Raw genomic sequence first — 25,238 nt, forward strand, 5'->3', positions numbered from 1 at the left:
AGATTTAAAATTGATGTAGGATCCAGGATTCGGAATTAGGTTCCAGATCTAAGACCCGTATCGGATCGAGGATTTGAATCCGCTGGATTATGATTCGAACGTCCATCTCCAGATTGGACCTCAAAAATACGAGCCAGTGAGCTTAAACCACGCACCTTACTCGCTCGAGCTTATCTACTCGTACTGCATTAGAAAGTTACTTTGATTGAGGTCGGTTTCCAAATCTGGAGTTTGCTTTCGACTGAAACAGCAAAACCCTGCCGGAAGTTGACGCGTTGCGAAACCGTAGAGCGAGTTTACCATTGCCTTATTACTGGCCGCAATATCCGGGCAGAGCGGTGCGTTTATGGCAGAAGGCAGGAAGGAGGGAAGGGGGAAGTTCCCCCTCCCTCTCAAAATATTCATGTGGGATCTCAGGGCGGAGGCTTTCGCTTGTGGAACAAAATTAATTGCGCTTTGTTGCGGCGAGGCCTGGATGGTATGCTACCCGACCTTCGATTCAACACAAATGTAGTTTCAAATTACCCAGAAACCCGAGCTACAACTGCTTTTATTAGAGACGATTTGCTTCAGCACCGCAAGCCTTATGGCTACACTCGCTTTCAACGCCCCCATTAACGCCGCGCTCCCCCGATGCTTTAATAGATGAACGCACGATGTCGCTCCAATGGCCCGGAGCAGTCACTTCAGCCATTGGACTGCACAGGGCAGACGTTCGGTTGCTTACGCGTCAGGCTAGAAGCCATATTTAAAACACGTAATTGTTTTTCTATATTAGTTGGGTCTGGTGCAGGGTACACGTAGCTTGAAACAAACCCGACAACAAAATTGTAAGAGCCCTAAACCTGGCCCTCCTAACAAAACAATTCCGCTTATAGTCTATCCCGGGAATGTCTGGAGCAAGGCCGAGCATGACGTAGCAAAGCAGTACATGCTGCTGCAAAGCCTGGTGACCTAGTCGCTTTTCCATTCCACGCAGTCCCGTTCTCTCCAACGTGTTCATTGTTCTAGCACTCGAGTTACTACTTTCGCAGAGACATTCTTTCGTTCGCTTGCTCCAGAGATTCCTGGGAGAGAGAATAGGTCTAGTAATGCATCTGTGGTTAGGTTAGGTTAGTTTAGGAGGGCCAGGTTTAGAGCCCTTAGCATTTAGTTTAGCGTTCGTTGCAAGCTGTATGTTCCCCTCACCAGACCCTATATTTATCACTGTTTAAACTCTGAGAGTTTCTGTATCTTGTAAAATTAAAATCATAACAATATTTTCCTCTGTTTTTGAACGCTGAGCATTTATTTCTCGATCCCTCTTAGCGGAACACGCTGTAATCAGAAGTAAACTCTAAGACGTAAATGATTGTAGTATAAGAGTCGATCTAAACGCGAGCCTGGTATAAATATAGCAACTTTTTTATTTGAGAACTATCATTATCCTTCGGTCATCATCAAACTTTTAAAATTATCGTAGTATCACAGTTCGTATAAACGTAACTTCATGGAATTTTTAATATTTCGCATATTCTCCGCAATGTGTACAATTTGCTACGGATAATCTTCATCCTCTGCTGTTCAATTCAAATTTACATGCCATATATTTCTGTGAATTAATCTTTCCTGTGAGTCAATGGGTTTAGTAATAGCAGAAGTGCGAAAAAAATATTATCACAATTTCAATTTTTCTGTGACGAAGGCAAAATTTGGTTGGAAAAATGTAAATTGCGCTTTCTGGCTAAGACAACAATGATGTACATAACAATGCTTTTCTTGTTTCTCAGGTTCCTGACGTTCTGCTACCTGGCAGCGTTCAACTGCTGGCTGTTGCTGTGCCCGTCCACTCTGAGCCATGATTGGCAGATGGGCTCCGTGCCACTGGTGACCAGCCTGGGGGACTCGAGGAACGTGGCTACTTGCATCTTCTTCCTCACATTCATCCTCCTAGCGTACAAGGGCATCGCCGATTTCGAAGTAAGTCCTGTTATGCTCTTCAATAATCTTGCTACGTTTATTGCTCAAATTGGAAGGAGTCACAGTAATATTCAGATACTGGATATTATTTTACTAATATGTAGCGGTGAAGCTTCGTATTACGTTATAATTTCACGTTGAAAATTTTACACAGATAAAACAGCAAAGGCGAATAATCATGCGTAACCGGGGCTCGGTAGACCAAATGCAAGGCATGCTAGAGACCTGGATTTGCGTACAGGTCGAACGTACACTTTTCCGGTATGCGCCAAATTACTCAGTGCAACAAATTTGAAGTTTTTGTCTTTTCGCGAGATGAAAGAAGGTGTTCTTTACTAAATCAAATACGCTGATTACGAAAATGAAATCAGAAGTGTTCCATCCCGTACCAATTTTTCTGGAAAAGATATTGTTTGTTTGAGTTGCTGTTTTAAGTCCACTTTATGCACAGTAAGGCTAATCGGGACTGGACCTACAGTTTAAAGTGGGATCCGAACCACTTGTGCCTCCACCGGGTATCGAACCCGGGACCCCTTGATTACAAGGCAAAGACGCTACCACTGCGCCATGGGGGAGGCCCTCTGGAAAAGATATGCCACATGTACCTCTTAGCCTATATTTCATAGTTAGCAATATATTGTAATTCATGAAAAACAAAGTAGTAACTTTCACGACACTTGGAAATTACTCCAGTACAGTACAGGAGGAACCTGTAGCTGGATAAAATACAGATCATGGAACAAAATTAATTGTTTGTATTAGAAAACATAAGAAAGGTACGAGAAAGCTGCAAATGTACTTAGAAACGTGGCATGGAAGCCTTCCGTTTGTGGGCGGATGGATGTAGGAGTGTCCAGCAGTAATCTGCCAAAAGGTTTGGTGACCATCGTCCCTTATATCGTCTTTCCATGGCAGCGATATCTTGGTGAAATCGCTCACCATGTTCGTCACTCACATCTCCGAGATTAGGCGAGAAAAAATCCAAATGAGAATGCAGGAAATGTATTTTCAAAGACATGTTGCTCCCCATAGCCTTGTAACAGTCCAGCATGTGTTCCGTCAGTACCCTGTAATTCTCAGACCTGACGTGACCCAAGAAATTGTTGCATACATCTTTGAAGGCAAGCCAAGCTTCCTTCTCAGTATCTGTCAGCAACTCTTCAAAGGTTATGTCTTTCATCAAGTCACGGATCTGAGCCCAATTAAAATACCTTCTTTAATTTTTGCAGTACTAATTGCAGGAAATTTGGACAGTAAAATTTGAAATCCCTGTCATCTTTGTCCATTGATTTCAGAAAATTCTTCATGAAGCCCAATTTCAGATGGGGCGTGGTCACAGCACACTGTCTTTGTCCACAAGGCGTTCATGCGACACATTTTTTATCACCCGGATTGAAGCTTTCTCTCGAAGGCTATTGTTACACTACATAATGGTCTCCCCTTGCCCTACTGTCCCAGCGACACAAGAAACAGCAATATTTTGTAACCAGTCTGCTTTCCCAGCACAAACCCCAGAACTTAAAGATCACCACAGATATTCATTCCATTTGTGGTTCAAATAGCCAATATACTTCAGAAGTGGTCTCATGTTCTCGTAGGTTTCTTTTAACTGAAAGAAATGGGCCACTGGTATCGAAGGTTTCTCGTTTCCGTTATGCAAGAGAACAGCTTTGAGACTAGTTTTTGAGGAATCTATGAATAGGCGCCATTCCTTCGGATTGTGAATCATTCCAAATTCTGGAAGCAGACCATTTATGTCATTATAATATACCAGAATCTCTGCCATTGAGAAAAAAGTGGAAAGAGCAAGCTGTCGTTTACGGAATGGTATACTAGTGTTTGGTTGTACCAGGTTTTTTTTCTTGAAGACGAGACCCAAGTAATTCTGTTTTTAGATCTCTTACAAGATCGATCAATTCTGTCTGTGACAATGGCTATGATTGATTGATTGATTGATTGATTTAGTTTATTTTACTTCGCGTTTTGTGCCTCTTGGCTAATTTGCGAAGAAGAGGATGAGTGATGAAATAATGAAATTGATGAATGAACATTCAAACAACCAAGCCCGAGCGGGATTCGAACCCGGGACCCTTGGACAATGGCTATGGTTGGGGCTGTGATGTAGATGGCGTGTAATCAAGATCTTTATTACCTATTGGTTGGTCACTACCATTGTCTGCTTCATCTTCCAGTGTCCATTCCGCTGGTGGTTTTGGAACTGGGCGTATTGCAGATTCCAAATTTGGATATGAAACTGTGTGTTTTGATTTACTTGAGATTCCTGTTACTTTCGTTAAAAAAAAGCAATGTGTTATGTGGTCTCTAGGTTCCCTCCACAACTGTAGTACGGCAAATGGCATAGATGGGTATATTCCATTCAACCAGCCTCTTAAATAGTGGGAGCAAGATGAGCAAGAGTTCTGTGGTGCCCAAAACTTACCCTCATCTACCTTTGATACAAAATACAACTCGTACGTCTTTTTGACGAGCGGGGAAATGGGATGTATTTGCGACTTCGTCGTAAACTCACCACAAATATAACAGAAAAGGTTTGGTGAATTAACACCCTTCATAGACATCCCTCAACACAAGAAACACGCACAAACAGTATTCTTCACGTTAGGGGATTTGCACGACACACTTCAAGAACAGACACTGCGTCATCCCTCTAGCAACTGACTGATGCAAGTAACTGCAACTCCACTATACCTCAACCAAGTGGCTATCTATCCCTTCCCTCTCCACCCCCTCCCCTATGCACTGTCGAGCCCTAGTAACAGGCTGTGCGATGGCTCTGCTGATGAGCGCCGCGACAACAATAAGATGCAGTCGTGCGCTGAAAAAATTCCGTTTCCAGAGAAAAGTTTAGGTGATAGCGAAAAACTGTTTTCACTATCGTCATCAGGGCACTGAACTCCAGAGGAATCACATGTTTTTGTTCTGCGGCAATTTTCATTGTCGCACAGTGTTATAAGGTAAAGCACTACATTTAGAATGTTCTCAGCTGTGCTATATGTTCATCTATTGCCCGTTTTGTGAAAGAATGAAGAGATACTTGAGAAGGTTACATAACTTAGAACTGCATAATTTGTACTCATGTCCAGATATTATTAGAATAATTAAATCAAGAAGACTTAGATGGGCAGTCCACGTTGGACGAACGGGAGAGGAAAGAAGAGTTTACAGGATTCTTGTTGGGAGACCTGATGGTAAGAGACCTGTAGGAAGACCAAGACGAAGATGGAGGGATAACGTTTAGATGAACCTAAAGGAAATCGTTAAGGATGGAAAAGATTGTATTGATCTTGCCCAGGATAGTGACAGATGGAAGGCTTGTGTTGCTGCAGCCATAAACCTTCGGGCTTGAAAAGGCTAGAGATTTAGTTAGTTAGCTTTTTACTTTCTACTTCTAAGCTACAGTTTTGAATCTTAAAAAACGAAGCTCGTTGAAGTGACAGACCTGCGTGTTTATGTTTTAAGAAGGGGTGCTTACGAAACATAATACAAGTTTTGACCAACATACCTGCCATAGATCTTATCAGCAGAAAACTTTACAAACGCCAAATAACTTTGCAGGGTGGAAAGGTATTGCATTTCAGTGAAATCGAAGAGTTATTTGAAGATGACTGACGCACAACTTTAACACAAGCACTTGAAATTCTCAAATCTTTGTCTACACTACATTTTCAGAGATTTAGAAACGAAACTTACAGAAATTTCTGGGCACAATATACACTTCGATATGTAGTGCGCTGTGTAAGAGGAACGGAGGCATAATGGCTGTACTTCACTAGAATTTGAGCACATTAATTTCTGTAGAATTAAAGCTTTTGGTCTAAAATTGCTACATCAGGTAGATAAGTCGGAGTTGAGTTTGAGCCGTATCGACCAAGGAATTTAAAGATGCCGGACCCCAAACTAAATACGAGTAGTGGTGTTTCTTAGGAGGGGAGGCAAATTCTCAAGACTCATTTTACTGATAAGCTCAATGTTCATATGAGGGTTAGATACTAACAAATAATATCGCCATATTCATAAAGCGTCTGGTTGGATGTTAACGACTCTACAACGCCAAGAGTTCGAATCCCGGCCTTGACATGGGTGTTTTTGTGAGTGTCCCTTCATCATATCGCCGGCGAAATACAGTTTTGTCGTAACTCCACTTTTCGTCAGAAGTGAGTTGACGTGTTCTTTAATGCGTCGCGTATCCAAGCAACGTATCTCGATGCCAAATTGTTTGAATTATCAACATTAATAAAATGTTTGGGCAAATCATGTAGTATATTCAAAATCCACACACGTCAAACTATAATCAGCTCTCCTGCAAAGCCAGTACAGATGGACTTACGACAAAACTGGCGATATCATCACTCATCCGCATCTTCTCAAGTAGCCAAAAACGTGGCAGAAAAGCGATGTCAAACATATCAATGAATATAAGTTAACGTCTCGTGTGCTTTCATATAAAGGACTCGGGGCCTCCATATGGCCTAGTGAACTTCGTAGCCTTGTAATAAGGGAGTCTCAGGTTCGATTCGCAGTGGAGGCACATACTTGTTCGGATCCTACTTTAAAATGCAGTTCCAGTCCCGACTAGTATTTCTGAGCATAAAGCGGACTTAAAAACTCAAGAACATTTGATAAAGTTAGATATCTAAACCTCTTTAAGGCAGAAGTGTCTTCATGAAATTATGTTAGCGTGCTTCAACATTCACTTTTCTTAAACCTCAAGCAGCCAATCATGTTCTTGGCACTTGAAAGAGTCACTTTCCGTCATTTCCATTGGCTTTCACATACTTTAACGTTAATACCGCCTCCGGACAGAAGCACCTTGGGGAAATAGACGCCATTGTGTCGTGAAAAACCTGTATGAAGACCTTTATTCAAATTTCCTTTTCCTTAAGAAGGATTAAGGGGCCGCTCCGGAAGAAAGGGGAAACACAACAAATTAGTAGAACGAAGCCAAAAATATTTTCTCGTCCCTTCCTCTCTTTCCTCCAAAGGAAGTTTCGCGAACGCGCGACATAAGCTGCTTAGGAAATAAACCCGCGCACTTAGTTTAAGGAGATTGACCTTTGAACTCATTCTTATGAAGTTTTTAAGACACGGGGTTGCAAGAAAGGGGGTGAAACTTCAAAGGAAAGTCAGATGTCCGTCCTTCGATAACAAAAAAGAATCCCGAGAAGTTCAGTCGAGCTTCGAAGGGTATGAAATATTAAGAACCCTTAAGAAGAGAAACCCTCGTTTTCCCCTACCCTCTTCTATAAAAATAGCAGCCTTGTCAGAACTATTAGTAACGTTCTTAGTTTTAGTAAAGCAGTAAAAAGGACCATTGTATAATAATTTGCATCTTAAAACCAAATAGCTTTGACCTATACGTAGGCATGCGTGGCTATGAAAGGTGATCGGCTTATTTCGTAAGCTCCTGGTATAACGGGTATCGTTATACGAGTCATATTATATTCAACTGTATTCATGTTTTTCTCTATATTATTGATAATGGTTATTGAAAATTATCCACGGCTGTTTATGCGCGCATGCTTATATTCTTGAGGACTCACAGAGCAAAATCTTTATATCTGTTGGCAACATTGTGCAGCGCTATACGAGTAACAGATCTTTTGAACAGTTCATTGGTAATAACGGATCTTGATTTCCGAACGGGATCCAGCAAGAAAATGCTTCTTTCTTTAATGTGATTTGGCGAGTTTGTGAAAAACAAAGATTAAACAATGGGTTTTAATCATTCTCGCATATACGTTGGATGTGAAAGCAGTTCTGCACTAGGAATTGGACTTGTTGCCGGAAATCGCAGGTTGGAATCTGAACGTGAGGAACGGGTCGCGGAAGAGCGATTCAGGAGTTCGAGGAGAAAATATGGTAGACGCAGAAGTGAGCTGTTTTGATGCTGCAGATATCAAGGGATATCGGTCCATTTATAGGCGATCCATCCAAATTGAAGGATGCCTATGACCTACAAAGGATAAGATTACCTGTTTCACGAGAAATTTGTGAGCGCAAGTGAAGGTGTGAGCGGATATGTGAATTTTATTTTCGCTCAATATTCACAAATTGAAGGACCCGGATGCATTGTAAGTAGGAATCCTTTTCTATCTAAGTGATTACGGATAAACTCAAATCCAACTGAGAATACATGAAACTCATCGGCTTTATACGTGATTTAAGCTAGCTTTCGTGTGCGTATATTATGGCCATAATACGGAACTCAATACGTCGTTAATTTGAGCGCGAAGCATATGATTGAGGTAGCTATCTTGTCGAGGAAATTTCTCGCTGCCTAAGACTGTGTAAATATTAATTATTGTATATAATTTTAATTTATTGTGCTCAATTCATTCATTATTTTCTGTGATATTTGTCAAAATTTACCTCATATCGAATGAGATATTTTGTAACGTATGTTTACGTCCGTTAGCTGTCCATAATTGAGGCTGCTTAAACTTACATAGACACATTTCATTCAAGGAATATAGAGATTAGGTAAAGCCATCCGAAGATTGCCGATCTTGCACGAACGCGTGACGTCACCGGAGAAGCAGTGAGCTCGGCTGAAGCAGACGGCCCCTAGCATTTATATGGGAGATTCAGAGAGCGAAAGTATATTATTACTTTTAGGAGGGGGGGAATATTAATTGTCATCCTCCAAGATGGTATTGAGGCATCCTTTTAATGATTAGTAATATAATTGAAAACGCGCTACTTTTAAAAGGGGGCAAAGTACATGTGAAAAAATGTATTTTTAAAATCCATATTCCTGAAACTTTCTGACCGATGCGCTACAAAGAAAGTTGCGTGTTCTCCTTTAGAATTTCGTCATTTTACAAATTGTAATATATTTTTAACAAAAACGTTGCATGCTAAAGAAGAATTAAAGAGTTTAAAAAAATAATTGATTAATAGACTTAGTTTATTTTACTTCGCTTATCTGTCACATATGGCTAATCGCAAAGATGAGGATGCGTGATGATATGATGAAATTGAAGAAAGGAAAGTAGACCCATGCCCGGGCGGGGATTCGAACCTGGGGACACTTGGCATCGTAAAGCGTTTTGCTAACCATTTCGCCACGGAGGTCAGCATTACAAGGAAATAAACAGAAATTGGCATCTATGTTTTAAAATGCGAGACGTTGTGATGAAAATTATTAATATATCTGAAATATCGAGATTTGACCTTGCAGTCTCTAAATGTACTTTTAGGGTTACGCAAAACCTTTACTCAAAATTGCTAGTGTAAATTTATAAGCTATTAAAATTTAAAACTTATTCCTGTTCGAAAAGAGAAACTGCCAAGTCAAATTACTATTTCGTAGAAATACATATATTTGTCTTTCATGAGGCCAAGAGAGTATTTGGAGGGGAAGGTGGCTTGGGAAGGCTATAGCCCCGGATCTCGATCTGCAAAGGGGCTTCCAGTGGGAAAACATTCCTTATGAAATAGTCCAGAAGAAGGGGCGAAATGATTTTGTTTTTAAATGGCTCAAGAATACGAAGATATAAGTGGATATTTGACAAGCTTACAACTGAAGTCGTACGTGTGTGTGTGTGTGGGGGGTGGTGGCTACGTGAGGTAACACAGTGGAATATGATTCACAATACTAAAATTAAAATAAATATGTGGGAACAATAGAAATCAAAATATGTTGTAGCTAGTGACAGCGCAATAGTAAAGATGGAGGGGTAAATCATATTTTCCCGGGGCAATCATTTTTACGTATTATTCCGTTACATACGACACAAAAATGCATATTTTGGCTAAAAGAGTATTCATTCATTCATTTATTTATTTTCTCGTTTTACTGGGGGCAGATAAGAGGGAGAGAGAGAAATTGTCGAACGAGAATTGGGAGGCGTTCCTGCCCCCCCCCCCCGTAGTGTGGTCACTGCCTATGGCTATGCTGGAGAAGAATGCACCAATTAATACGCTATTAAATAAAACAGATACTTTTAAAACTTTTAATCAAATTATTTGTGAACTATGATTTAAATTTAGAGAGAGCACATACCTGTTTAATTTAATTTGGAGGAGTTAACTTCTGAAGCCTGCCATTTCCGAGCCTTCTTCCGGTGTAACTACACTGCCCTTTGAGCCGTAGCTGCTGCGTTCAGGTGGCGGAACGACCAGAATACTAATTAAAACAAATATGTGACAAATATATATAAAAAAACAACGTGTTGAAGCTATTGACGGCGGCAAAGAAAAGACAGAAGAAGAAGAACGTGGAGAGTGCAGTGATATTTTACGGGAAGCAGCAGGTACGTATCCAGGAAATCCTTTCGGGGCGGCGGCTGAACACTATTTTTTAAAGGGGTATCATAATTGTATGTTTAAGGCCAGTGGTGGCAATTTGGTTCCAAAATGTGGGGAGGGGGGTGGACAAGGAGACAAGCATTAAGAGGCCATAGTGTGATAGTGTGGAGGCAAAAGAATGGGGAGCAACTATCTCCTAAATCGTCGCCACTGTTTAAGGCTGTCATTTTAATCAGAACGTGAAATCGGGACATTTTCTACCACTCAACTGCTCTGTTTCCATGCATTAATATTGTGTGCCGGAACCATCTCAGTATGTATGTTTGTCCATTTCTTCTCATCAGGCATCAAAACATCTATGTACCAGAAGTGTTTTTACGAAGGTGTTACACATGCACGGAATGCACAATCCACTCGACAACACAAGATTCAAACTGTGTGCTGGGAACTGGAATCAGACAGTTCACGAATATTTCTCTCTCATTCCAGCCTGAACACCACTAATGTGTCTTGTCCTCCCATGTTTGCAGCTCTTATAAAAGCCGAAACCCACCAAATTGTTCATATTCATGCCTAAGCACTCGCAAGTGTCCAAAATTGTCTGTTGAGTGTGTGTCGAACCCAGTAGCCTTAAACAAAAGTATTTCTTATGCCATGAAATTCTCGGCTGCATACACAAAATTTGGTCCTGGCACAACCAAATCATCACTCAAAACTTTGATTTTCAGTTGATCTGTGCAGCTTATTTCTTTTTTAATAAATCGCTCCAATGCCCAGTCCGATACTGCCGAAATATTCACTTTAGAGAGAGACTTCGATCTCTTCGTCTTTCGACCCGAACTACTCGTAGCACTACTCGAAGTTCCGCTGTCGTCAATGTCTCTAGCTTTGGGACCGAACTGGAACTAGTGGTAGACTTCGTTACTTTACGGTATTTAGTCCATTTCATTTTCGAATCACTAGATCTTATAAAGCAACCAATGGACACTGGCTGTGATCACTAATCGACTGTATGAATTGTCACACTTACCTCTGAAGTCTCCACCTATTCTGTTGTACAGATCAACCGGGAAATTGAATCCGCGTATTAATATCCTCATTATATTCTAGAACGTTTCGCAGATAAAACGATTCGTAAATATTGCCAGTAGTTCGACTCCTTCTCTTTCTCAAGAACGTTCCTTCTCGCGCTTTCCAGAGATTAAAAAATTACAATGAATCCGAATCGCCCTACCTGCGGCGCTACCTTTGTTGTGCACCTTCCAAATGCTGACAAGTCTCTTCTACATAGTGTTCAAGTTCGCTACGACAACACCAAAACCGTAAGAAAAGTTTACGTGCAATATTGACAATAACAGGCTTAGAGAACATTCTCCGTCTTGCCTAGATAATTATCTCTCTCAAATTATCACCATATTATTCAAGAAGCCAAAAACCTAATTTTATCTAGCGTAAACTGAAAATTTTCTGAAGGGTGGCTTGAGCCCCCTGATTCCCACCTTGGATACGAGCTGTTACAAATAACAAGGTTACAGAATATTCTCCGTCTTTCATCGATAATTATTTATCTCCTTAAATTAACGTCACATTATTTTATTTGACACCACAAGAAACAAAAAATCTCATTTTATCTAGTGTAAACCGAAAACTTTCGGGGGGGGCTTGAGCCCCCTAAGCCCCCCTTGGATACGTGCCTGGGAAGCAGTCACGTTTATTACACCCTTACATTTACATACACTATTATAAAGTTCTGCTTTTAGATCTCGCACAATGCCTTTTTCACAAAAATGGGCAATCTCGCATTTTTTAATATCAATCAAGCTGTGATATTTTAGATTTCTTCCGTTAGTTTTCTGGTAATAATTTTCACAGCTTTCCATAGCATTTAGGCATGATTTCAATTGACAAGAACAAAATAATCTTATTTCAAAACATAGAGCAAAAAGAAATCCAACGCGCTTAAGTTAAAACTCCCTTACATTGGAAGCCTGGAGAGAACAAAACAGGGGTTCCTTCGTAACACGATTTCTTGAAAACCATTTTACACATTTGAATCAACTTTGTGATAATTTAAATAGAAAGGATGAATCTTAACAGCAAAAGTTGTAACGTTTCCCTTGCTACTATATTTTAGAAGATATTCGTTGTCAAATTTCTCAATATTTGCATAAGGAACCAGCCTTTTCCGTGCCGAGTGTTTCGATGATGACGTCATGCATCCACGGACAACTGCGCATACGATCTGCGCCGCCGAACGAGCACCCCCTGATTTCATTGTTGGTTTTCATACGTTGAAATGGTATAAAATTGTATTCGTCAGCAACGTCAAAATGATCTAAACTGGTAATTCTTCAGATTATTTTCACACGTAATAATTGACGGTGTCAATGAGCATGGTGTGATCGATTTTAAGGAAAAAGACAGCGGTCACATCAGTTGATATTCACGTATTAATACGCCATTGTCTGGCATGTTGGTAAGGTGCAGAATGTAGCTTACACAAAATGTTGTGTTATGTGTTCGTCGTAATTCAAAATAAAATCCAGCAGATCTTATTTCTGCAATTGTTTTAGTTAATAAATGCTCATAAATCAACTCTCTAGTGTGAATATTATTAAGTTACAGATTTCAATTCATGTAAGATAACCATGTGCATACTAATGTCAGTGATCTCTTACAGGTGGGGGGTTCACTTCTTACTGGTCACTCGTGCATGAATAATAACTCAAGAAATTGTTACTTACTTTTACCTTAGCGTATTCGTTATCGGGAAAGAATTTAAATTAAGTTCATCTTCCGGGTCCGTCAATAAGTCAACGGAGATGGGTTCATTTTAATATACAGGGTGGACAGGTGACAGCGGAATTTAGTATAAAGCATAAGTTCATTTCTGCTGCGGTTTTATACTTCTTGAGGTCAATAATGGTGAACATAAACTTTTTGGATAATTTTGGTCAAGATTCTTTGGTTTGTTTAAGCTTAATCGTTGTAATTCTTTAACACGGCTACCAGCGTTACCGATGACATGGGTAGGGTCACGTGTGAGAATTTGGTGTGATTTCAGTGTTTTGTAATTGAGATGTCATCTAAATTGTTCACATTAACTTAGTATACCTACCCACCAGGCATTGACATTCTGATTGGGAGTTCTCACCTCTCAGGGTTCGTCACACTGGTACTTGTCACATTTTGTTCTGCGCAGGCGTAAAGTTAATCCTTATCTTTACCTTGCAGATAACTCTCCTTCTGCGCATTTGTTGCATGCGCAAGAGGCGGTTGCGCTCCTCCCACTTTTAATTTGTTGTTCTGCTTAATCGCAGGGGGCAACAGCGCACTCCACTGCGCATCCTCTATGTGACGTTAGCTATAGTTCTTCAGCTGCATACATTTTCACAGCGCTGAGCATTTGTATTGCGGCGATAGGACTCGAAGAGTTGACCGAGTGTCATCCAATGAAGAAGATCCTCTGGTACTCTGATCCTTAGATGGCTATTGCGCCATGAAATTTAGATTAAAATATTTTATATTTTTGTTACTTAGTGTTGTTTCTTTTATCTTAACTTTATCGGGACGATGAGAATGAGTGACGACATGGTGAATTTCATGAAGTGACTCTTGCAAGTAGCACAAGCGTACAGGTCTGGATTTGAGTCCGGTACCCCTGGCGTCGTACTGCACTGTGCTAACCACGACAGTTGAGCATTTGTGCTGGTTACGTTGTCATAACTTGATTTGATTGATTGATTGGTTTCACATTGCTTTTCTGGCACTTTTGGCTAAGGTGAGGTAGAATAGTGATAATATGAAATGACACACAAGGACGGCACACAACACAAACCCTATGGAAGATTATACTAGCAGCGAGTCCAGATGTCACAGCCTCGTTAGTCTGCAAAAAGGAGTACGTGGAAGGGACATGTGGGTGTCCTTACAAAAGGCCACCCCTTACAACCCGTTGCCAGAATTCTTTTTAATAGTATTGAAAAGTAAGTAAGTAATGGTTACTTTTACGATTTTTTCTTCCTCTAATGTACTACTTCTGAGAGTAAGTAACTGTAAGTAACACTTGCTAACTGTTTATACTATACTCTGTCTCTAAAATCTATGGAGTCAGGGAATAAAAACAACCCTCTGCGTTAGTAGTGACTTGAGAGGGCTTCACCAGTGAACAGGTGAGAACGAATGGATTTTCGTGGAGGGGGAAAGCGACTGCAGCTACCACACGTTTGCAGGAGTGTCTACAGCTTCCATGGGCTAATTCGATTTCTCCCCTTCTCTACCGTTTTGCGCGATCTTGCTCCAGAGATTCCTGGGATAGAGTATAATAAACTAACATAGCTACTTTTAAAAAGTAACATTCCAGGAAGAAGCACGTGGTAACGTTGAAAGGGTAGCAAGGACAATTTCAGATATTTTCACGTCAATAGTTTCTCAGCATGTCCAGTGCTACATCCCCCCCCTGTCTCTCGTTTTCTCCACACTTAAACATCGCGGCTGCGAAATTGTCATGGAAGGGAAATGAGCAAACGTTGGGGAGTGGGGGGGGGGGTCAAGAGCCATGTCTGGAGGGCGCGCTTTGAACATTTCCAGAGATGGGATTGTTCTGAGTATCGACATGGAGCCATTAGCGTTTGATGCCGATGGGGGGCGTCGTCGAAATTTGCATGTATAATTTTCCACCGGCCTCTTCCCCCTTTTTCTCTCCCTTCAGAAATTGAGGGATTCTGGATGGCGTTATTTTCCTGTCACGCACAGCTACACACAAACTGTCCACAACACGTGACCGGCGGCCCTTTTCATCACTTGCTAATAACGATTGAGCCCAGGGGCGCCTCCCCCTCCATCCCTTTGCAGTACGAAAATAACCGCCTCGCACAGGCGAGCGCCGGACCGTGAGTTATATTCCTGGAAAAGCATTTTCCAACCGTTTTGCATGCATTTCATTTGTACGAATATTCATTTCAAACACAGCCAGTGATGTATAGTACACGAACTAAACTAAAGGAATCTAGAATTGACCAAATATTCTTGTTCAATACATAGTATTCAATTTCACATCCGCCCCTTTCATGCTCTATCAAATCTTGTGCATAAACTTGAGTCCTCTTGCTGCGATGTTGTTGTCGCTTCTTAATCAAGGAGTCCCGGGTTGAAGTTTTAAAGCATATTCAGTGTTACACGGTCGTTCTGATTAGATGCAGATATGCGATTTTGATTCTACTTTATTTCTTATTATTTAGTGTTGCTTTTCTGCCACTTTTGGCTAATCGCGACGATGTAGATGATTGGTGGCATGATGAAATTGATCAGGGGACACACACACAGGTCGGGATTAGAGACCTCTGGCATTGTAGTGCGCTCTGCTAAGCACTCCGCCACGGAGGCCGGGAAATACAGAAATAAGATAAAACAGCAAGAAAACGTACGAAAAAGACACAACCATTTCACATGAAATGGTAGAATATAAATCATACACGGTAAAAATATATATTTTTTAGAAGATTGACATTTAAACTTCTCCGCGCAGAAAGACGAATTTCTTTCATAATTACCTTCATATTATCCAACAGGACGAAGTAACTTGTTGTTTACTGATGCCAAATAGTTCGCACGCATGACGCTAGATAGCGTACAGAATCGAGAGCGTCTTCGCTCGAGCGAGAAACGCTCGAACAGGCAAAACGAGTGGTATACACTCGAGGCTCAGTAGTACACGTATAACCATAATTTACCTGTTGTAGTGGGCCTTCAAATACGGATCGTGAGGTGAAGAACGCAGTGAAATTGAAACTTAAGTAATTTTAGTTGTTATCTCCATGTTAATATGTAGTTAGCCGATCTCACTAATACAGCGATATTTGAAAATGAAATAGATGATTGTGGGCTGAAACTGCCAGGAAGGATATTTTACATCTGTGTGTATACGATTATTGTCACATTAAAATGATATTCCATTATAAACGCTCGAGCGTGGGAGACTCGAAAGAGAACAACGAGCAAGCGGAAGTGCATGGATAACTATAATCACATTCCTGATAGGCCACAGTATGCACAAAATGGAAAAGAAAATGTTTGTATTAGCTGGGAGCAAGTTCGTTATATTGTTGAGGATCCGTTTATGTACCAAAATGTCTCATGGTGTAATACCGAGGGTGAATTTATGTGAAATGTGGAGACAAATTCATGTACTACAAATCTAATTGACACCGAATATATAAAATCCGGTTCAGTCGCGTACAAAGACACCAGTAAGTTAACAGACAAATGTCCGTCCACATACCCATTTACTTTGTTTAACACGGTTAACTTAGAGAATAACCTCTGCCCAAGTTTAAGTTCTGTTCATTGAAAACACCTGATTTAGATAAAAATACTAAATGAGGATAGCAATGGAGAATTTGCTATTTGGATGCACCACTGTACTAATTACAGACAATGTTATGACACTTTTGAGAGTCGTTTAAAATATGCAAGGCTAGCAACAAAATAATTGAACGATTTCAACTGTGCTTACTGTTATCTGAAACGTTTACCAGAAACATGGCAACGGCTGTAATTTAGAGTAATGAACTATGGGAGAATTTCGTGACTTAATAAATCGGCCTGGCGAGCGGACAAAGTGACGAAGGAAGTCAATTCAAGAAACCGCAGCGACGCGTGTTTGGCAACGGACAACCACTTCCCCGCTCCTTGTGTGTCGTTGGAGGAAGCCAAGTTTCCCAATTTCACGGTCCGAAGCGTCGGATACAGAGAGGAGGCTGGAATGACCAACGCAACAAGAATGGTGCAATTTGTGCTCCAGAAATGCGAAGTCGTATGTCGCCGGGGAATGAGATGGAAGAAAGCGTCTGGTGGATTCTGGTTGCTACAACAAGGTGGTCTAGTCACCAAGCTCCTTCAGGATCTGCTATGATGCAAACGTCCTGAGCGGATACAAAATAATACAGGTTCAAATCCTGTGGTTAAATGCAATCGAAGCGTGGTGCTGATCACGTCACCTCCAAATGGTCGAGATTTTGATTTTGAATTTTGAATTGTTGTTTGGAGTCAACTTTCTGCACAGTTAAGTTAATCGGTTGGACCTACATTTTAAAGTGTCATCCGAATCACTACGTGCCTCGACAGGTATCAAATCCGCGGCCCCTTGATTAAAAGGTGACAACCTTAGCCGGAGATACGGAAATTTTGAATATATAGAATAGTGCCTTGATGTAACTCACGATATTTGAAATACTTCATCTGTCTGTCACCTTATATTACTCCTCCTTATCGGATTTTTCACATCTCCATTGACGACAAGCTCCGTACCTTTCTTTACATAATTAATTATGCACACTTAAAATTAAACTTACCTACAAGTTTTGATTTTAATGCTTTATTGGATTTTGTGGGATTCACTGGCCAAATAGTTGTAGATTTCAGATAATAAGTTCAAGGTTTTCTTCGGGCAATTTATTGTTCATTATCCTGGCTTGACATGTATAGTTGGATGTACAAGTATTACCTAGTAAGTTTCCATCGCTCTCTTTATTTTACGCAATTCGATTTTCAGGAATTGAAAGGTCCAAGCAAGGTCCTAAATACCTCTGGACCAGTCCAGGTAGAATGCAAGAACAATTGTTATGAACACGCCATATGCAATTTGTCTACCGATACTTATACATCCTATTGTACTACACAGTTCTACGTTCGCACATAATACAACACTCTAGTAAACAAATTAATACTCAGATACCGCAATTAATTACCTAACCTTCCACATTTTAAAGAACTTTCAAAACATGTATAATTAATGGCCAATGTAACAAATAGCTAACAAACAAACCGCACATTAAGTACAGAACATATTGTTAATTAAACAATAGTTCATTAATATGATACAGTTGCTTGCAAAAAATACAATATGAACCGAGATGCAGAATGGGATGGTTATCACAGCGCATTACAACGCTACGTCCCCGAGTTGCAATCTCGGCCATTGCATGGGTGTTTCATGGGAGTGTGTCTCTTCATCAATTTCATCATATTATCATTCATCTTCGTCGTCGTGACTAGCCAAAAGCGGCGCAGAAGCAAAGTAAAGTAAACTAAATCAATCAATGAACCATAAACAATATCTGAACTCAACTCAACTCAATTGTTATTGGACTTACAGCTTTACAGGTGGCTGTTTATGCCCAGCATACAACAATATCTGAAAACAAAATAATATCAAGATAATTGTAAGATTGCAATATGCAGGTTGGTAGTTAACCAGTGCTTGCTGGGAATGCGTCATATTGTTAGTCTTAACTCTTATTGGTACAGTCGTTACAACCTCCACACTCGCTTTTATGGCACTCTCCTATATACTCACATTTCTGTTGTCCGGCACTTAATTTTCCGTTTAAGAAATACCAGGAACGTTTATGGCCAGAGGCGTTACAAGAAGCATACAAGAGTGGACCGTGGCTCAAAGATACTGCATACCAAAAACAACAGCGAAGCGGGGGCAAGAAAGAATCGCACTCACCCGGCTGCAATCGGCCATCATGGAGGTCCACGAAGGTCAGCCGAACAAGACCTTTCCCTGACATTTCCTCGTTATGCATCCCGGTTGCATCGGTGATCAGCTCCAACTGTCAAAGCTTGTCCGGCCGCTAATGCGATCAAAGCATTTCGACGTCGTTGGCTAATACAATCCGCCGGACGATGTCGAACCCAATGCCGGGATCGATCTCAATCATGGAGGGAGGGGAGAGGGGATGGCCGGGCGAATCCCAAAATTTGATTGATTGGTTCCATGTGTTGCATACAAAGGGGAAAAGACTTTTCGAACAGCCATTGCTCCTGGTGAATTCTCGTTCTGCTAATTCATTTTACCAGAACTTCAAGATATTATATTCGAAGAGTCGGTGACATAGTAAGTGTGCATTAACTTTAATAGAGAGATTGATTGTTCACTGCTTTACACAATCAGTGATGTCATGAATCACTTTTATCTCCTTTCCAAGATACAGGATAGTGATTTGACTACGAAGCCACGTGGGTTAGTCGAAATACGTCACCGAAAGTCAGTAAATAGGTCACAGACTGATGTGGAATAGCTGAAAATAGTAGTGAGTAGTTTCTGAAGGTATCATTAGGTGGCAACACAATCCAGCTTGATGATATTCAGTTAGCAGTTGCTAGACAGCAGACGCACGCATGGGCAGCTCAGTTTTTAAATGGCGACCGTACTCGAGAACTATACGTGGAGATGATGAGAGCTGACAGGCGAGTGACGATAGACAGTATAGCAACTGCAGCAGGGTGTTCTCATGGCTTAGCCTACAGCATAATGCAATATCTTTTGAATTTCCGAAAAGTGTGTGCACGTTGGCGGCAAACGTTTCACGGACAATGAAGATGTTGAACGTGAGGTGCGACTGTGGCTGGGACAGCAGCCCAAACACTTTTATGCAGCAGGATTTGGGGCACTCATAAAGCGATGGGATAAGTGTATCAATGTTGTTGGAGATTATGTTGCAAAATAAAAACTGTTTTAAGTCAGTATCTCACTTAGTATTTCTGAATAAACGTTTGGGACCTTACTGACTCACTCTCGTAGTACCATAACATTTGAAGAGTAATACTTCGCAGTATATATTCGAGCGCTTCCAAGAAAAACCGCGGAGCACCATGGATACGACAAGCACCGTACGAGCTCTCTTCGCAAGTTCCCCTGTGGTGGTATGCTACGTTACATGCGTGCGTGCATTGCGGATTGCAGACCAATGCAGGAGCCAGTACCCAATCAACAAAACCAATTTCGTGCTAATCTACCTCGATATTTATTCCACTCTTTTTTCCCAAAGCGGTCCTCTTTTTGGCGAACTGGATAAAGGGGGTGGAGGAGGAAGGGAGGTTTAATTTCCGTCGATCGGATAGGAACATTCCACGGTGAAAAAGCAGAAGTCCGCGCACGTGATATTACACAATGCCTCCGGCGAGAGTTGTATAATCACAAAATGCGGCTTCTGTGTTCCGCCGGGCGGGACGACGCGAACAAAAATGCATTGCAAAAACCTTGTCTCTGAGGACGGGACGAGGGGGGATGAATTCGGCACAAACAATATAAAAAAATTAACGAGAGAGTCATTGAACAGGAAGATTTGAAAATAAACGAAACCTTCTCCACGAATTATGCACGTGTGAATTTACATAATTATGTACGCTCCTCGGGGTATGGCCCAATTCATCCTTTATCCAGAGAGCATCCCAGAAATGAAAGAGTTGAAAATAATTAGTTTTTTTTCACCAAATTTACAATCATTCCCGGTGTGAGATGTCTAAAAATAATAAATGCCACTGTTGTTCTTGAAATACGAGGGTAAATCACTAATTATGTCACACAAGTCTATTTAAAAAATACTAGTGAGATTCTGACTTGAAAGGCGTTGCAACATAATCTCCACCAACATTGATACACTTATTCCATCGCTTTATCAGTGCCCCAAATCCTGCTGCATAAAAGTCTTTTGGGTGCTTTCCCAGCCACACTTCACGTTCAACATCTTCATCATTCGCGAAACGTTTGCCGCCACCGTGCGCATACTTTTCGGAAATTCAAATGATCATGGATTATGTTGTAGCCTAATCCATGAGAACACGCTATTGCAGTTACTATACTGTCAGCTCGAATCATCATCTCAACCCGTACCATCTCCACGTACAGTCCTCGAGTACGGTCACCAATTTTAAACTGAGTTACTCATGCGTGCGTTTCCTATCTAGCGACTGCTAACTGAATATCAAGAAGCTGGATAGTGCTGACACCAGGTGACATCTTTAGAAACTACTTACTACCATGTTCAGTGACCTTATTTACTGACTCCCCTCGTATATCGATTGGTTTTTGGTGCTATTCTCCTTGGAGGCACAGTGCATATTGGTTCGGATCCCACTTTAAACTGTAGGTCCCGTCCCGATTAGCCTATACTGCATGTCGACTTAAAACAGCAACAATTCCTAACCTACATTTTCCTCTTTCTCTCCTTTGTTCTCGCGAACATGTCACACTCGCCTAAACGATCACTGTTACTACAGCTTTCTTCAGTGAATTCATTCTGCATTATAAAAATATGATTTTAGGTTTGAGAGTGCTATGAATGAATGAATGATTGAGCTAAGCTATTAGGGTGCGTCGACACATATGGTCATTTTGCACCCTTCAAAGTATACGAGGAAAAAATCCTCTTATCTAAAAACATTATCTTAAAGTTAAAGAAGCTAGAATTCTTCAAATACTGTCATCATCTCCCAATACGGATGGAGAACAGTTGGGAAGATGAAAAGTTTGTCCGAGGATAGCAGAGTTACGCCTGTGTGCTGAAATATGTGTTGCTTTGCAATCAAGGGATCCCGGGTGCGTATTTACAAACCCTAAAGTGTTGCAGAACCAGAGGTATATAACGCTTTCTTATTGGCTGTGCGCACCGGAAGTGTTTATGTTTCGTGTCCATCGTTCCTTGCTTGTTCGTTTACAGAGTAGTATGGCTACGGTTTACAGGAAAAGTATTGAAAAATTACACTAGTTTTTATTTAGTAATAATGTTTGTAATCAAATTGTCGAAATAATGTTTTACGTTGTAAAATAATATTGAATATCTCTGAAAGGGCTTGAAATGTATGTGAAGTGATTTCGGCATTACAGGAGAAATTTTATAACTTGAAATAAGCTAAATAATGCAATTTCTGTACTGCAAAACAAACCGTTGCAATTATAAATTAGAAGCATAATATTGTTGAACAATATCAAGAATCTTTGGAAATGCCATTGAAAATACGTAAATTATACATATTAAGTTTACTGGGCAAACTAATTCATCATATATACCAGTGGCTTCATTGTGGTATTGTTTGCAATAAGTTGGAATACATAAATTTCTCAATAGTCGTAAGTAGTTACAATGTTTCTACTAATGTGACTTTAAATAAGAAAATCATTCACTTCTAGAAGAGTTCTCATTTCTGTCTTTCAAAACATTAATTTAAAAATGTGCTAAAAAATCAATTTCAGTTTAAAGGGGTTGGTTATCTTGTTTCTTATCTCTGAAATCTACACTGTCAACTTGATCTCTGCCATCTAGCGTTACCTTGGAGGAACACTGCATTAACTTTGACAGCCAATCAGAAGCCGAATATCGCTGGAGGTTCTGCAGCACTATAGGGTTTGTAAATACGCATCCCGGGTTTGATATCCGGTGGAGGCACATTGCACATTGGTTCGGATCTCACTTTCAACTGTAGGTCTAGTCCCGATTACCCTATCTGTGCATGAAGTGGACTTAATTCAGCATTCAGGCTCTTACGTAGATGGAGGCCTTTAAAATTAGTGGTTAATACCTCAGATGTTCGGTTGTGTCAAATTATCCACTAGTAAGTGACTGTTTTCCCATTTAATAACAATTCAAGCTTAAATATTAGTATTTTTAGATCAGGTTTCGATCCGCGATAACTAGTGAACAAAGGATTTGTCTGATCTAAGTGACTGCACAGTAAGCATGGCTGCAATCGTTATAGATATCGAAACGCCATCCTCTCCACGAACCGGAGGGATTAACGCAGTTTATCGTGTTCATAACTATAGACATCTGCAAAGCCGGGAAGAGTTGCACCGGATCGATATGCGAATGCGGTTCGGCGTTGGGACTCGTGGTTCCAATTCCATTGTAAAAGTTGACACGGCCGCCAGCGAGTAGAGACTTCGTCGGCGCATCAATAAATCAACGAATTAAACAACACGCCGTTTCGGAGCGCCCAAAAACACAGTCTGTGTGCGCATCGGTCCTCTCGCATAACAAACACCGGGGACTATCAGCTGTAGCTCGGTGTTTCAGGGAGCTAAAGCATAACGAAGGTGTTTTTACGCTTCCGCCGTCATTACATCTAAAACCTCGCTTTAAAGGTTATGATTTTTACGCGCTGCTTTTCTTGCATTGTTGTTTAACTTGCTGAGCAAACAATGTTTCCACTGTTGCGTTGGAACGGCTAATTAGACTTCTTTTGCAAAAGTTAAACCCAGAGGGCGTCATTAGGACGGAAAAAGCTTTTAGGACATTCGCTGTTACTGTGATCTTCAGTTGTTTCAGAATATGTTTGTTCATTGAGGTTTATTACTATTTTCATATCCTATTTTACTGTTCATGTTTTTATAAACACTGCTGTGTCTGCATAATATCCTTCAAAGTTAAATATTTGTATTTCTATTATATTTTTTGGAAACATGCAGACAGACAGACAGAGAGAGAGAGAGAGAGAGAGAGAGAGAGAGAGAGAGAGAGAGAGAGAGAGAGAGTCGTATCTATCAGTACTGGTTTGTGTATTTAGCTTTGTATCTTGAACACGAATATGTAGAATATGTCGTCAGTAATGTGTAAACTAGGTTATTTTACAATATTGAGAAAGAAATCGTTGTAATTTTAGGAAATCTCTTGAGATATATTTTGTGTGTCAATATTGTGTAATGTAGTCTGTGAATAGCCTAATGGTTTGATAGACCTAGGCAATATGTGCAAGAGAGGACGTTCATTGAGAGGAAGTAGGTTCTCGATTCTTATACCTATCACCGACTATTTAATTTGATCAAGTTTGTGTCTCGTCAGGAGTTTGTTTCTGATGTTTGCAGATCCCTTTGCAATGGGATTTGATTTTGATCCGAAGTTTTTACTGTACCTAGATGCCTTTGATGATTTGACTAGTATTGATTTTCAACGCGTTTCTGGAGTCGAACGAATAATTATTTTTCCTTGTGCAGGCGCTCTCAATTCTGCTTAATTTACAAATATCCTCCAAATATATATTTTCAGCAAATCACACCAAATTTTACATCATTTGGAAGGCAATTCTGTAAAGAATACTTTTGTGTAAAAAATATCTTGATAATATTCAGATTAGATTCACAGAATTCATTTTCTTACCCACAATCACATTTCATGCAAACTAACCAGCACTGATGTCCAAAACAAATCATAATGATCTACAGAATGTCCATGAAACATAATTCATTTATATTCTATGAATGTCCTCTGGACTGACATATAGATATGTAATGAATATGAAATGGATATCTACTTGATATTCCTTGATGTCTTCTGACTATTCATAACTTTAGCACAAACATCAAAAAGACATCGCTAAGGCTTCCCCCTTGACATTTGTGTGTGGTATGGATTTTCTAAATAATTGACAAATAAAACTACACCTAATCTAACCCTATTTGCTATTACGTAATTTATCAAGTAAATTACTTTCTGCATATATATATACTTCATTATGCTTGGCAGACTCATATTTTATGTGTTCCGAATTTATTGGTGTTTACATTGATCATTGCGTATAACATCTGATACAAGTTTCCTCAAATTTCCATCATTTGAAATATTTTATTTGCAGCTTAAATTAAGCGAAATGGGAAATAGGCGAAACAAGAATCACGTTTCGCCTAAAATGACGATTTGGTCATGAAGCTTGAACTGATAAACTCTTATGCAAAATCAGAATACACGGTTAAGAAGACTATAATATGGTAGGTAAAAGCAAATCAAATATGTTCTTAAGTCAGACGTAGTTTTCCCACACCCAGAGTTAATGGGATTATTAATGTTAAATAATCCTAAAGTAACGACACTTCATGATAATTCCCATAATTTTCCCCATATATCATTGTAAGCGCGGGTGCCATCTTTGTTTAAAGCCATCATCCTTAGCAATTTCAAGTTTTCCCAACTCTTCCACTGCAGAGCTCATTACGTATTCCGACGCTATTCGCGAAAGGAATTTCTGAACTCCTCCGAGAGATGTCGACACTTCACCTGCTCAAGTTGGTAATTAACCTGAACACGGGGACCCCCAGGAGCGACGCTCGATGAGCAGCTGCTCCGAAAACTTCGCCTGGCTCCTCTAATGCCCTTCGAGTGGCTCCCGTCAAGGCGAAGACCTCTTTTGGCGGCTCCAAGCGAAGGTCTGGTCAAGGCTGAGGCACAATT

The 25,238-nt window shown here is 40.4% G+C and overlaps 1 protein-coding gene across 1 annotated transcript in view; it reads left to right on the top strand.

Moving 5' to 3' along the window:
• The window catches only part of LOC145993730 (protein O-mannosyl-transferase TMTC1-like), a 647,925-nt gene that overhangs the window by 407,175 nt on the left and 215,512 nt on the right, over positions 1-25,238 (top strand). Inside the window, exon 7 of the mRNA XM_083129469.1 lies at positions 1,770-1,959. Coding sequence (XP_082985595.1) covers positions 1,770-1,959 — 190 coding nt within the window. The remainder of the gene's footprint in view (positions 1-1,769; positions 1,960-25,238) is intronic.

This window comes from Lepisma saccharinum, chromosome 10 (genome assembly GCF_977018435.1).
Source record: "Lepisma saccharinum chromosome 10, izLepSacc3.1, whole genome shotgun sequence".
Lineage (NCBI taxonomy): Eukaryota > Metazoa > Arthropoda > Insecta > Zygentoma > Lepismatidae > Lepisma > Lepisma saccharinum.